We start from the raw sequence: 15,716 nt of genomic DNA on the forward strand, positions 1-15,716 counted from the left end.
CAGAAGCAGTTCGAGAGAAAATTCAGCAGCAGCAGCAGCAATATAAAGCAATAACATCTGGACAAGTACCTCGAGTACAGCAGTATTTCTAGATCTGGAAAAAATACCGAGAGCAGGGCGGAACACAGTTGCATTCCAAAAGTTGGAGGAAGCATAAAAAGTGGTATTATGAGCAGTGGTAGGTGAGCAGTAGAGTAGCCAGATCTACAGTATACACGTGTACAGTGAGCACTTTAGCCTATTCTAGAGCACATAGAGCAGCATACAGCAAAAAAAACACCCAAACATCGAAAGCAGCATGTTGAAAAGCATGATTGAGAGCATCTTAAAGCATCGAATCTGGCAGCATAGAACGTTTAGAAAGGCATCCAAACTGCAGCATATACTGTGGATCAGTGGAGTAGGCGTGTAGACTGGCATGCCAGCAGCCCTCAGTAAGGTATCTGGAGTATCTGGAGCGGCAGCATTTAGATCAGCACCCATAGCAGCAGATTGAGTGGTAGCTTTAAAGGTGGCTGAATGGAGATCATCCTGATCCGCATGCAGAGACATAGCATCGTAGTAGTAGCAGCACACAGGATATAAACCACCATTCAGAAAATCACATTGAGCGTCAGCATCTACAGATGTGTAGATTTTTGGAAAATTAGGAGGCGGAAAAGGTTAGTCCAAATATTATGGGAATAAAGTCATAATTCCAAGAAGAAAATTGATGAAAGAGTTAGAAACAATACCAGCAGAAATGAAAAGAAAAAGAGCTGTAATGAGAGTTAAGCCAAAACATTAAGAGAAAATGTTACACTTATACATTCATTCATTCATTTTCTACCGCTTTTTCCTCACGAGGGTCGCGGGGGGTGCTGGAGCCTATCCCGGCTGTCTTCGGGCGTAAGGCGGGGTACACCCTGGACTGGTCGCCAGCCAATCACAGGGCACACATAGACAAACAACCGTTCACACTCACATTCATACCTATGGACAATTTGGAGTGGCCAATTAACCTAGCATGTTTTTAGAATGTGGGAGGAAACCGGAGTACCCGGAGAAAACCCACGCATGCACGGGGAGAACATGCAAACTCCACACAGAGATGGCCGAGGGTGGAATTGAACCCTGGTCTCCTAGCTGTGAGGTCTGTGCGCTAACCCCTAGACCACCGTGCCGCCCCACACTTATACATATTATATAGAATATATAGAATAGAATCTAAATATTGTTTTAGTAGCATATAATTTTTTTAATGTCATAAAAAACCATTTTTATATGAGAAACAAAATAAAATAAAGTTGTTTGGGGAAAAACACGAGTCCAAAATGAGAATAAATTGAGTCTAACATGTAGAAAATGTATTCTAATGATTTGAGGGGGGAAAATACGGAAGTTCATATTTTTCAACTTCATCACAAGATACGATGCAGTTTTTTCTCGACATAAATATACTGTATAATTTAGCATATTGCTGTACAAAATCTTAAAAGTGACTCTTGCCTCCTTTCATTTCTCACTGTGCGGCCCTCGCTAGAAGATGTTAGGCCAGCCCTGATTTGGAGTGAAATGATGGAGAGCAGCATCTCAATCAGTATCTGCAGCAGCAGCACCTAGGAAAGCATTTCCAGAGGTAGCATCTTGATCAGCAACTGAGCTGTGAGGCTGAGCTGACAGCAAAGAGAGAAGGAGGTAGCGGGAGAAAAAAAAGAAAGATGAGCGCCACAGCGGAGCATTCAAAGGTGGAGAGATGAAAGATGGAGGAGATCATTGATACAGTCAAGCACAGAGATGGAGCCAGCCCGCCAGCCGCGACCTTGGCCTGAGGCACGCCGACCTTACATGTCCCTATTCCACCGGTAGATTGTATTGATTCCAAGGTGCTAATGTGCTAGATTTCACAACGTTACCTTTTGTCGTCATCCTTCAGCGTTACAGTCGTCACTCTGCTCTTCTCACGTCTGCGGTGCTCTCTTGCAAACGCCATTATGGGGGGCGCAGTGTGTGAGGGGTGTAACGGTACATGTATTTGTTAAGTGAAGCATAGGAGGAGTAAACCTTGTCATATAGTCGCACGTCTACTCCTTAAACAAAACCAGCGGAGCCCAGCTTTTAGCTGGTGATGGTGCCAAGGAGAAGCCAGAGCTTGAAAACCCTTTTGTCTCCTGTTTTGGAAGACTCGGCCTTCCCAGTGAAATATGTAAAGGGATAAAGAAGAAAGCAGTGAACGGGGCGCCAAGGTAGAATTATTCATGCTGGATACGTTACTGAAAATAAAATAACATTCCACCCCACATCCTACAATAATTGTGTGAAACATAAACACACCCTTTTCTGTGCCTTCTAAAGAGAGATAAACAGCTAGCATGAGGCAGCTCACAATACATGGAGTGGGACACACCTACGTATTTTCACTATTCATCCATCCATCCATCCATCCATCCATCCATTTTCTATACCACTTATCCTCACTGAGGTATGCTGGAGCCTATCCCAGCTGTCTTTGGGCTGGTTGCCAGACAATCACAGGACACATATAGACAATCCAGCCAATATAGACCAGTTGCACCATATGAACTAGCTTTCTGGTGTAGTGACACAACGCCAGTCACAACGTGACTATGGACGCCCAGGTATGTCCCATTATGAGCATTGTGAGCTGCCTCATGCTAGCAGTTTTTCTCACTTTGGAATGCACAGAAAGAAGAAGATGTGTGTTTGAGTTGAGGATTGTGGATGATGGGACAAAGTTTTCCTTGAATAGAAATGGTAGCAGGAGGACTGAGGAACGATGACGCGCGTCGCCGAACGCTGTACTACCTGAGCCACCGAACCGTCATGATGGCTACGTTCACTCTGCAGGGTATGATGTCAAAAGGGTCGTTCACAAAAATAAAAATGTGTCTTGTTAATGTGACGCGTCGTGGAAATGACATGCAGGTGCATCAACAGCACGACATCACGTGCATTTCTGTGTGTTTGCAGAAGTAAAGATTGCTGCAGTGTGTGCTCCCCTGCGGAAGTTTTGGGGGTTTTGTGAAATGGGAGTCACTATTTTGCCAACATAGAAGAAGAAACAGGGCAAGTCGGTGGAGGACTTTTCCGAGGAGCCAGTGGTGGGAGATTGTTCTGAGCTGTTTCATGACACGTTTTCAAAATAATTTTCTGACTTTTGAGTGGCTTTATCCAGGTCACACCTTTCTATGACGGATGTCGGACCTGACATATACGTATGTGCACGCCGTGTGACCCCCAGCGTTAAACATGTAACGCTTCCATTTGTCACACACACATTAGACTTCTTTAGTAGCACCCTTTATTGTACTTGGGTCGGCGGTAAGAAGGCGGAACCAGATGCAGAATCATCCTATACAGTAATATAACATGATTCCATACAGAAGAGCTTGGACACGCGAAGAAACTAAGAATAAATATATTCACAACTGCCGCTACTATTGGTAGGAGATGAAAGCATAAAAAGGTACCTTGGTAAAAGAGAATAATCAATAGTTGACATTGTCTTGTTTGTCTTTTTTTTCTTTAAGAAAAGATGCCTCCTCATCCTCCGTTTTTTGTCCATCTGAATTTCCTCTGAGATGCACTTAAAAAATCAATAACCTCGATGCCGCGGTCTGATCAAAGAAAACGTGGCGCCGAGGTCCTTGAGGCCTCGTTAAGTCTGGCTGATTATGAAGATATCCCAAAAACAATGTCCTTCTGATGAATGCCGGCCTTCTTTCCTTCTTTTTTTCGTTTCGTCAATCCTTTGCTGTGTTTTTGTTTAATTTTGCACAGCGTGAGCCGTGAGCAGTGTGTCCCTCGTCTAAATAAAAACTGGAAGCAAATTAAGTTAACCAGATGAGATGAAAGCAAATCAAGTGCATACAAACAATTCCAGGGGTGTCTGAATATATATTTCTTTTGGCGGGCGGGGGGCTCCTTTGTCCGGGTGCGAAATGAGTCCGATTGGTCGTCCCGTCACTTGGTAGTCAAACCTCTGTGTTTTAGATAAATAGATCTGTATTCATAGAAAAATAAGCATCGACCACACTTGCTGGCTGTTCACTGCTAAGGCACTTGGCTGTTTCTCCCTTTCCCTTCTTTGACCGCTCCGCTCACTCCACGCCGTGTGGAGACTCTCCTGTGTTTCATGTTGCAAAAGAGCTGCTGGGGGTTTCACCTCCTGTGATAAACCTTTGGACGCCCCCGCAAGCAGCATCTCTCGAGAAGAAAGCCCACTCCCTCGCCGTTTGAGAAGCGCAACACGGGAAGGGGATATCGTGTGGTAGCTGCAGCTGGAGTCATCTCCACGCCTCCACGCCTCCACGCCTCCAGGCAGAGTGCTGGGATCAGATAATCCTTGCAAAACACCAACCTATACGCTAGTAGTAGTTGTTGTAGAAGAGGGGGAATACAAAAAGTGACCCCAGCTCATTATTCAGGAATAGTTTGAAGTGTAGTCCTACTCCCCGACAGGAGCCTTTTTACAGGAGTCATTCTTCCTGTGTGATTCATCTCCAATGAGAATGAAGAATGGGGGAGAGGAGCGCTAAAACTGATAAGAGCGGTCCAGAACCTCCATGTAGTCCGGCGTGGTCATCAGTCTGGCGCCCTGATTGCCCCCCTGATCGCTATTTGCACCCATGGAAGAGGTCGTCGTGACCACCACCGTTTGGGCGTCCGGCTGAGACTCCTGGGGGTGAGGGTACCGCGGCGGCGGCCTCGCGTATCTGTCCGGCATCTCTCTGAACTCGGGGGTGGGGAGTCGGAACAGGCAGTCCACTAGCTCGACCTTAGGAGTGGGGCCCTGGCTGTCGATGACAGTGGGGCACAAGATCCCGTTTTCGTGCAGTCCGGCGAGTTGTCCCATTGCGCCAGCGACAGTGTCGATTGGGGACGAGGTCACCTGCAGAGTCCACTCCCTGTCCTTTTCTGCCGCAGAGCAGTACCCGGTGTCACTTGGCTGCAGGCACTGTTTGGCCTTTGTTGCTGTGTTCTGTTCCTCTTTGTAGATGGAACCGCTACACACGTGCGGGGATGCCGCCGGGTCGGGGTCTTTGGATGCCGCCCCCGGAGGCAAGATAGTGTCATAGACGTGGTTGTGCTCAGGCACGGGTAGAGTCGGCGTCCCGGCCAAGGCGTGGTGGTGGTGATGGTGCGTCTGCTCGGTGAAGAGCCCGCATTCCATCTGGATGCCGGCCAAGTCCACCTCTCCCTGGCGGCGGAACGGCAGCTTGTCCCTCCTCCTCAGGGTGTAAGCGATTAGCGCTGCCGCTGCGAAAAACGCAGAGACAAACAACACCAGCAGGCTGAGCACCAGCACAGATAGCGGGATTGAATCCTTCCCTGGAGGGATCAGGGGCCCGAGCCCTGAGCCAGGGTAGCCAACTGGCACGCCGATGTCTGGGAGGGCAGAGGTGACCGTATGCTGCTCCTGGTCCTCCTGGGGCTCCAGCTCGGGGCACAGCAGCTCCATGGAGAGCGAGCGCAGGTCGACGCCTTTGGTCTTTTCCGGGGAGTGGCACACCACCTCCCCCTCCACCACCACGGTGCTGAGGCCCTCCAGCCAGCGCTTGAGAGGCGCCGCCTCACAGTTGCACTCCCACGGGTTCTGCTGCAGGTCCACCTGGAGATAGACGGTACATAGCAGTGTCATTAGCGTAATCGCTCGCTAATTGCTGGACTGCAGCCCCATGAAAAAGCATGAATCACTTTGAGAAATAGATTTTTTGTGATGGATCTCCACAATATGGAAAGTGCCTCTTGAGTTGCTATTAAGTTGACACACAGAAATATGTTTTCTCCATTAACTTTAATGACCATAAACATCTGCACAGTTTGTGTTAATAGCCCTGCATTATTTACCAGAGTCTTTTTTTTGGAGGGAGGGGGGGGACATGCGTCGAAAGGCGCTTCACAATGTAAATAATGTCACTCCAGGGTCAACGAAACTGAAGCGCTCACGTCTACAGAGCCGCTATAAAAAAGTGTGGGTCTTTTTTGTATCAATAAAATATCATAGTAGCAATCAAACAACTTGTACTACGTACTCTCCAGTGTTGCCTTAAAAGCCTTGTTCGCTACAAGAGGCGTTTTTTCCGATAAATACCCAGCAGATTTGTGTGTTGAGAGCTCACTTTTAGTGTTATAAAATTAGACGGGATGCGGTGCAAGCGCTCCTTTTCAATAGGTGTAAGAGCGTGAATCCACTTCTGCATTGTAAACTATTGATTACGCATCCTGAAGCTGCGTACAAGATTCCATTTGAGAAGGCTAAAGCTGATTATACATAAAAGAGAATCGCGTCACCGGGCATTGTCAGCACCACTCATCTGCTTCTGTCCGCTCGCACGCATTCCGAGGCGCTTGCGTAAACGTTGGTAATGCCATATAAGAATATGCTCTTCTTGTTGCTATTGATGCGTTTCCATTGGCAAAGGCAGGTACTATTTCTTGTACCAGTTGTAAATCAGCACCTAAGCGCTAAACATAATGAATATACAACTGTTATTTCCAAATGCCTGCAAGGTGCAGCAGGTAGGTTACTTTGTGTATTGTGTGTATTGATGTGTTGTGTTGTTTGGATAGCTTTTTTACAAGATACTGATGAAATCTGGCTATTTTGGTGACTCGTGTGTGCCACAATAGCACTGCAAGTCATGTTGCTGGCTAAACTTTCCATAGAGGTTAAAAAAAAAAAAGTTTCTTCTTTTCTATCCCCTCTTGCTCCGGTCTGGCCACTCCAAATTTGCACAACAACAAAACATCAAATAAAGCTAAATAATAAATAAATAAATGTATTTAAAAGGTTCACACAGGTTCAATAAATAAGGAACCCTACCTAGTGGAAATTCATTTATCAGAGTCCGGCTTGGATCCTTGGATAACCGAAGGATTACTGTATAATAACACTATTTCTAGTACAATATACAGTCAGTGTGTCATTTGAGGCTACACTGCAAGAATGACAACAATGAACACACATGCTAACATTGGCTTAGCTTGTCCTTAGCTTGTATTATGCTCCACAGTCTCCTATGGCCTCCTATAGCAAAGTCCCTGTGGACAAGGCTGCTTTTGTGGGATATCTTTCAAAAATAGCCTTGTACTAGAACCGCAACAGAAGATGTGACTTTTTGCCAGTGAACGCAGGATACGACGTGCAAATTAGCATAATAATAATCAGATCATTTGTCAAATTTTCCATCTGAAAATTGCTTCTTGGCATGTAAAGCCGTCATTGTCCTCCACTTTTGTTTGGTGTCCAAACGGTGCGTTCAGTGCGGCTTGGTTTTTGCACAATCACCCAATTTGATGCGTATAAAATTGTGTCAAATTTTCCATTTGAAAATGACTTCTTGGCATTTAAACACATCATGCTCCTCCATCCTTGTTTGGTGTCCAACCGGTGCGTTCAAAACTGATTTTTTTTTTGGCGTCTTCAAGCGGTAAGTGTTTTTGAAGTAGAAAAGGAAGGCAAATAGCGCGGGCCATGGGAAAGCGGCATTAGTCATTGGCGCGGCGTCACGGCTAACTGGAGGGCGAGCAGTGACACTTTTACTTCCATCCTAATTAAGGCCACTTAAGACTTGAGATTTGTGACATTCAGCGTGAACAAAATGTCAGCGCCTACTTTTGCAGCATCTTCAAGTATTTTCCTTGCAGGTGTTCTTTTTTTTATTTGATTTTTTTTTACCACCCCAGGGTTCCGCTCACGTCTGCTTTTACGAACATCTGTCCAACGCGCGTTTACGATTTATACGCCTGGTCACCTAGTGTGTTATTTGCTGTCAAGCTGTCAATCAAGGCTGGGCTTCGAGGAAGGGGGGAGGGAGATTATAGCCCGTTGACAGGCGCTGGTTTGTGCGTTTGTGGAGTGTGCGACCGGGGGAAACCGGTGTGTTAATTATTATCAACACGTAGGCTTTGAGTAAATTAACACCAATATGAAGACACAGTCTGTTGACGCGGAGAACTGACAAAAGAGGACGGGTTCTCTCTCTTGATGTAGGTGATGGGAAATTATTAATAACACTAAAATATCTTGGTCTGTAAACTATATTTAGCCTGAATTAATGACTGAATCTAATTAAAAGGAGATGGCGACACAACAAAGTGTTTTTTTTTATTATCATCACAAATTGTAATGGCTCTTAATGACAAACAGCAGGCTGCCGTCATTTTATCGCAACAGCTCTAGTTGTTTTTATTTTAGGGGGGTAAAAAGGGTGATTATAAGCAGATACTGCAAAGTTGTGGCAGAGGGATTTTGCTGAGCCGCCGCTTGCCAAGCCTTCTGCAGGCTGATGAATGCGCTCCATTGTCTTGTGAACAATGCGATACGGAGGGGAAAATGAAGAGTTCAGAATGTGCCGCATGAACAAAATGCAATATAGATTTGAAAAGTGTCTTTCCTGGCTGCATTATTCGGTGAGGAGGCAATTCACTGTTTATTGTTGCTGCCATGTGGAGGGCATTCAAGGAGGGGTTATGTGTGTTTTTAATAGACCTTCAAAGCGATCTGGCGCCTCATCATCTTCCCCACAGCGACCTGGAGAAGAGAAGTTGCTCTCGCTCTCTCTCTCTCTCTCTCTCTCTCTCTCTCTCTCTCTCTCTCTCTCTGCATTCACTTCTATTCTGCAGGGTGGCTGCAATTTCTTTGACTTTGTGGATTATTTCCAGTCTCATCCGGAGTGGTTTTGATCATTTCTTTTGGGCAAGCTGTCGTTAATGACTTGCGAGTGGAGTGATTGCAAGAATTACGCACACGACTGAGTGAGCGTGGCACAGCTTTTGACTTTGGAACTACAGTAAACCTCGGATATATCGGACTCGGATATATCGGAAATTCGCTCACAACGGACAGATAAAAAAGAACCAATTTTTCTGTAATGCATTTCCAATAAAAATTCATTGCATATATCGGATTTTTTATAACGGATTTCGCCTATTTCGGACAAAATCTCCAGTCCCGTTCCAATGCATTTCCATGAAATTTCCCTCGCATATATCGGATGGCCGCATCGTGGCGCTCCGATTCGCCGAATCGTGACAGGCCGCTATACGACGTCATTTGCAGCGTTTGCAGCGTTGCCTGCGCGTCCAGGTACATTGGAAACATAGTCAAGGAAGTGCCTTTTTATAACGGATAAAATCCCATTTACGCATATACCGGATATAAATCCGATATATGCGTAAAACGGACATTTTCCGGTATACGCATATAACGGATTTCGCTTATATCGGACAAAACCAGTGGGAACAATTGAATCCGATATATCCGAGGTTTACTGTATTTTGACTTTCTATGTATTTCTATGGTGAAATGTATACGTTACAACTAAGAACTAGTGAGGGGCCATCGCATTGCAGTCATTTTACGATTCTGCCACGGAGTCGTGCTGTCCCCTTGCCCGCCTATCTCAACCCTTCCAAACTTCTCGACTTGCCAATCACTGATGACTTGACATCAATGACTTGGCATTTTACTCTGACTTTTGACCGCTGGTTGCCAAAATAGTTGTCGATTAATTGGGTCATCTTTTAACCATCAATGAATTGTTCAAGCTGTAGAAAATAAAGTTGCAGAAAAAGTTATAATATTATTATTACTATGAGGAGAACATAAATAGTTGGGAAAAAAAGCAACAGTAGAAGTGGAAAAACTTTTTGCTTTTATGAAAAAATGTGCAGCTCAGAGAGCCGAGTTTGAGTCCACCCTCAGCCATCTCAATGAGGAGTTTGCATGTTCTTCTCCCACATTCCAAAAACATGCCAGGTTAATTGGTGACTCCAAATTGTCCATAGGTATGAATGCGAGTGTGAATGGTTGTTTGTCTATATGTGCCCTGTGATTGGCTGAAAACCAGGCCAGGGTCCAGTCCAACCTCTCGCCCAAAGTCAGCTGGGATAGGCTCCAGCATACCACATATATGGAAATATGTATAGATGTCATCACAGTCATGACTCAGTTGCCCTGTGTGTATGAAATGATGCCGTGCCCTGGCCCTCCCAACTCTTGCAGTCACGCCAAAGTAGAGAAAATACGTCATACCATAGGACTGTCTTAGTGTTAGTCCAGTCGTGGAAGTGTTCATTGTCGGTGGCGAGCAGTGGAAAGAAGTCAGTCATTTTTATCACGAGGGGAAAAACCTCATGCCTGTTTAAAGCTGCTGTGTTACAAATCTTTGTTTTTTTGTATTATTATGCCTCCATGAGAAAGCAAAACCACCGCTGCTTTCAATAAGCAAATACGCCATTCTAATCTCCTAGCGCATCTGTGTTTGTAATGTTATGCTGCTGCCTTTGTCTTCCTTGTCATGCTAAATAACACGCCACCCATCCAGATAGCATAAAACACATTAGTATACTACACGCAGTGCACAGTGAAATCTTTTTGCCTTTGTCACTATAATTATATCCACAGGCGTGTTTTTGTCAAGCATATAAAACACGGCAAGGAGGCACATAAAGAAAAAAGAGCTCTTATTGACAGACCGCTAATCTGTTATAGACTCCTCCACAATGATCACCTGACCCCTTTCTGTATTTTAGCCCTAAATCAATATTAATATGATTAACTGATCCTGCTCCACCTCGCACCATTTGAGCGTCGCAGCCCAAGCCGGCGTGCCGTTATAGGCAGCAATAAGCAGAAAATTGCAAATCCTATACCGATTCAGTGGAAATTCCGGTATTTTTCAACCCAAGTCTGGTTCCCAAGACGTGTAAACACAACAAAACTTCTTGTGCTCGCTGTCTTTGCAGCAAAGCAAAATCAGACCACCTAACCATTTTTTTTGGGGGGGGGGGGGGGGGGGGGGGGTAGCACAACAAATTTCAGTAACAATTTAATCATGTTTACACAAATGGTTGTGACAATTGTTGTGAAAAACCTTGTATACTATGAAAAAAAACATCCATAGTGGACATTATTGTCCACTAAACAGGATGGCACAAAAACATCCATATTGAGATTGGCTCCACGAGAACCACAACGATTTTAAGACAAAGTTTAAGTTTTTTTTTTTATCTGCCAAGTGCAGCGCGGAGGTTGCATTTTTGCTGGCACTTGTGTTCAAAATAACTTGAAAAGTCCTGAATAGGTTTGAATGAAATTTTCAGGAATAATCGGAAATGGGATAAGGAAGAACTGATCACATTTTGTTTAGAGTAATGATTTTATGTAGATGATTTTTTAACTTTGCCATTTTCGGCATTTGTGCATACAACGCCAAAAAAATGCTCAGAGTACTTGTCCTGTACTTGAAAATCAAAATACAGGACCAGACATATCAAGGACATTCCACAGATATAAGACAGATAAAAAGAGACAACCCATTAATGGGACACACCTATTCCACCTACAAAGGCTGCTACTAAAACACCTCCAAGAAGGTTTCTATGGTTTTATATACATGCTGTGACCATGTAGTAATAGATACATTCATACTTACACAATTGTACTGTATTTGGGTCATTTTTGCACATTGATTTCACATAGCAACATGGAAACAAATACTCCATCTGTGCAGCCGTACCTTTCGGAGTGACCTGAGGCACTGTGAGCGAGTGTATGGTGAAGCTAGTCGCTAGGCGGCTGGTGTGGCGAGGTGTCGCTATGCCAGTAATGTAGTTCTTCACCTTGCTCATTATGGATATTCCCACACGGGGGCTGCAGCATTTGCAAACATCTTTTACCTTCCTAACATCTTCTATACATTACTTTACCCAGCTGGGGTCTTGGGTGAGACTGGGCCGCATCAGGTTTTCCAACAAAAAAAAAACGCATTTATTAAAAACAGAAAAATGAATAAACTTTGCTTTGGTTCCGATTTTCTACAAGAAAAGCTCTGATAAAACATTCCACTGTTCTCAAATATCTTACTTTTTATTTTTCTACACAAAATAAGATGAAAAATAAACAAATCAAGAATAAAGAAAATCAGTCAATCAGTAATAAATAAATATAATAATAATAAAACGGCAAATAATAAAAACTTAAGAAACCACATATAGTTGGTGGGTAGACAAATGATTTTTTTCAGATTAAAATGAACAAAGCATTATTAGAGCCCTGTAGACATGACAAAACACGACTATAGTCACATTTATACTCTTTTTATTTACAACATATTGCGCAACTGCAGGGTCTTGAGACACATGCTAACTCGCAAACTAGAGAGCTAGCGACCTAAACGGTAACCTTCAAGTTATTTCCTTTAAACTTAAAAAGCCAAAAACTTACCACTTCCACACGGATAGGGAGGATAACTATTAACAGTTATTTAACCTTTAACATGAACATGAATCAAACGTAATATTTTTTTCTGGGTACATGATACCATACAGCATCCATATCAAACTTGCGCGGGCCGCACTAACATTAAACTTTCATATAAAGGCGGGGGCCTCAAACGAGTGTCATTCGGGCCACATTTGGCCCGCGGGCCGCGTGTTTGAGACCCCTGCTTTCCACTGCACCTGACAAAGCTCCATTCTTTTGTTTTGTGTGTATGCTAGCAGCCCTGCCTCGCCCCCACAGAGAAAGAGACGATATGACTGACAAGAGGTCTGTCTGGTCGCTGTTCTGAGAAACATCGAGGACTAGGTGCTGACCCCATGCAAAGGGTGAAACCTTCTCTGTCCGTTTGGAGGCAACAGACAATATGGGTAGGCCGGCAAAGTTCATTTTCATTTATCTTGTGATTAATGAACTTATTTATCGCGACACAGTTTCTTTCTCAAAAAGAAATGTCATCATGTCCTGGTTTTAATATGAAAATGCCAGTATTGTCCTCCATGTATTATCACTGTGTAGCTAAACAAATACAGACCTTTTATTACACGCTATTATGCATCGTGCTACTCTGATTAACTCCGTCAGTCCCGGCCATCTTTCAAAATTCTACCACTTCAGTACTGGCCATTTTGTGACAGCTCAAATATCCAAAGAACTGCACCACAACATAAACGACACATAAAAATGGTTGTTAATATAACACCACAAACTATTTGCAGTTTTCACATTTGGTACATAACTGTGTGTGTGAACGTGTGTGTGTGTGTGTGTGTGAACATGTGTGTGTGTGTGTGTGTGAACGTGTGTGTGTGTGCATGCCTTAAAAGAGTGTTCGGGTTTAAAAAAAAACGTAGTAGGTCTTTAGTATTCAAAAATGTTCACATTTGAATGTGAACTGCTGTTTGGATGCTAAGATGAGACTCAGCAGCGTCTCTGCTGGTTTCAGTCAAGTATTACATTTTCCTCAGTGCCTTTTTAACAATCACTTGGGATTATGATACCAAGCCTTTGTTTGACAACTTGGACCGGGGTTCTTTGACGTAAGGTCCGCAAGATGTTGAATTATTGTCTGCAGAAACGCTTCTTGTTGTTGTTTGTCAAAGGTCACGGATCATTTTCATTGCTCAGATAGTTTACGGCTGCAAGAGTCATTCAAAAAAAAGAATGCTGTAAAGATGCGATGGCTGTTCTTTGAACCTGATGACCGACTGGTTAGCGACTAGTCGGGTGGAACATGACAGCTGAGGAGCCATGTGTGCCTGTAAAACAAAGCTAGAGGGAGTAGCGATATGATTTACATATTATCAGACGTAAAGTGTAACAACGCGCCTTAATCGTGGTTCGGTATGCACCGCCATTCATTTTCCATCCAGTGAGGCAACAAAATGAAACATTTTAGTGTAAACGGCTTTTTAAAAAACAAACTGGTGACAGGACCTTCTAAATCCGGTGTTTAACAATATTTAGTAGACATAAGAAGAATACATGAGCCATTTAAGACATAAACAAGACTCTTGCTTGCGTGCGTTGCTATAAATGTGTTCAAGTGCCACTGGAGCTGAGTGTGGCAGACAGCAAGTGGTATCAGGGTTCAGAGTTGAGTTTCAGCTTGGCGTGGGTTACGGCCACAACAGCAGACTGTGTTTTTATCAAGTATTTCAAATTCAAACCTGTGATGAATACCTGTCTCACTGACCTTTGACCAGCGTAGAATACTACATATCGTCGCAGTGTCTTTGAATGCGTCTTCTGAATGCCTTATATTTGTATTTTTGTTCATTCAGTCGCTTTGATGCTTGACAATATGAATATACTACCCCTGGTGGCCACACATTGCAGTTACAGCTGCTCTGATTCATAAGCAATTGCTTTATTTTTGGTGTTTGTTTGCATCCTCCAAATCCCCGCTGAATTCCGACCCACATATCAGGATGAAAATGACATGCGTCCCCCTCCTCTGCGCGCCTGACAAGAAGAAGGTGAATATTCATGAAGTTGTTTACGACATACGCTCTATTATACTTAAAGCATTAATGTAGAGATCCCAAGTAAAAGCGCTAATCTGGCCTCCCGTGGCTGTGCTGCGGTTTTCGTCAGTGTTTCGATATTGTTATTATATCTGACGGTGCTTGAGTGGAGGTTGTGTTTGTTTGTATTTGGTCATTATCAGCTCCCCGAGTACACATTTCCTTTGCATTTTCAAAGAGAAAACGAGAGAGGCATTTGAACCGTAATCATTTCTGGCGTTGACTCAGATGCTGAATCACCAAACCCGATTTCCTCTCCAAGAGCCAGAAAGAGAACGAGAGAGCCCTCATTAGTGCTTATGGTGGTATTAGGGCATTGCGGGGACTTTAAGTATTTTTTAATTTCTTTTCCAATGTCCTCTAATGACTGGCGTTTATGTAACGGTGCCATCGGGGGAGGTGTTTTGCATACGGTGTCAGAGCATGGACGTAGGTGTTCATGTATAATCCCGTTCATGAGGGTGACAGGGACTATTAAGCTCGCTATTAGAAATGAAATGGAATGGACCATTCAAGTATTGGTTATTGTGACATACGCATTGGATATTTGTCACATCAATGTTTCAGATCATCCGAAAATATTAATACTTTTCATTATGAGGGGAGAAAAAAAAACAAACCTACTTGACCCTGTGTGAAAAAGTGTTTGCCCCCTAAAGCTAATAACTGATTGGGCCACCCTTAGCAGCAGCAACAACTGCAATCAAGTGTTTGTGGTAACTTGCAATGAGTCTCTTACAGCGCTGTGGAGGAATTTTGGTCCACTCATCTTTGCAGAATTGTTGTCATTCAGCCACATTGGAGGCTTTTCCAGCATGAAGCCTTTTTAAGGTTCATGATTGAGACCAGGCATCTTGGGCTCACAAAGGTTGGTGACCACCGGTTTCCAGTATTTCAAGTGCAGACAGCCATATGATATTATCATCTTCCGGGCAGAGTCCAAAGAACACTGTGTTCTGAACATAAGGATGAGCTATTCAATGTTCTCGATCCCTACGTGGTCGGAATCTTGAGATGTGTTCCATTCCAAGATGAGATGATTGAGCTGTGCATGCTTGACAATGGATAGCTGTTTGTTTGTTTTTTTGTTACAACGCTAAGACAGTACTCACAGATCCGGCCAAAAGCAATATTTTTTGTTGTTCTAGTGCTCCTTCAGTTTCCGTGCCACAGATTATCAAGGCACAACAATGGCGACACTGTTGTTGCTTTATGACTGCAACCATCCAGTCAATGATTTATGCTCTTGGACATCAGAGGAGCGCAACAGCATGAAAAGACAATATGCTTTTATATGACTATGTTGTCCTTCCCCTGAGCAGACCTCATCCAGTCTCACCCACACCTAAGATTTCCTTTTTCTAAAAACACACACACAACGACATTCAGGCTAATCCACACCC

General features: G+C 43.8%; 1 protein-coding gene across 1 annotated transcript in view; it reads right to left on the minus strand.

Annotated features, from left to right (window-relative positions):
* Positions 1-2,344: 2,344 nt before the first annotated feature.
* Positions 2,345-15,716, minus strand: part of LOC131140032 (SLIT and NTRK-like protein 3) — a 34,932-nt gene continuing 21,560 nt past the window's right edge. Inside the window, exon 7 of the mRNA XM_058090097.1 lies at positions 2,345-5,611. Coding sequence (XP_057946080.1) covers positions 4,535-5,611 — 1,077 coding nt within the window. The 3' untranslated portion in view covers positions 2,345-4,534. The remainder of the gene's footprint in view (positions 5,612-15,716) is intronic.

The sequence above is a fragment of the Doryrhamphus excisus genome, chromosome 13 (genome assembly GCF_030265055.1).
Source record: "Doryrhamphus excisus isolate RoL2022-K1 chromosome 13, RoL_Dexc_1.0, whole genome shotgun sequence".
NCBI lineage: Eukaryota > Metazoa > Chordata > Actinopteri > Syngnathiformes > Syngnathidae > Doryrhamphus > Doryrhamphus excisus.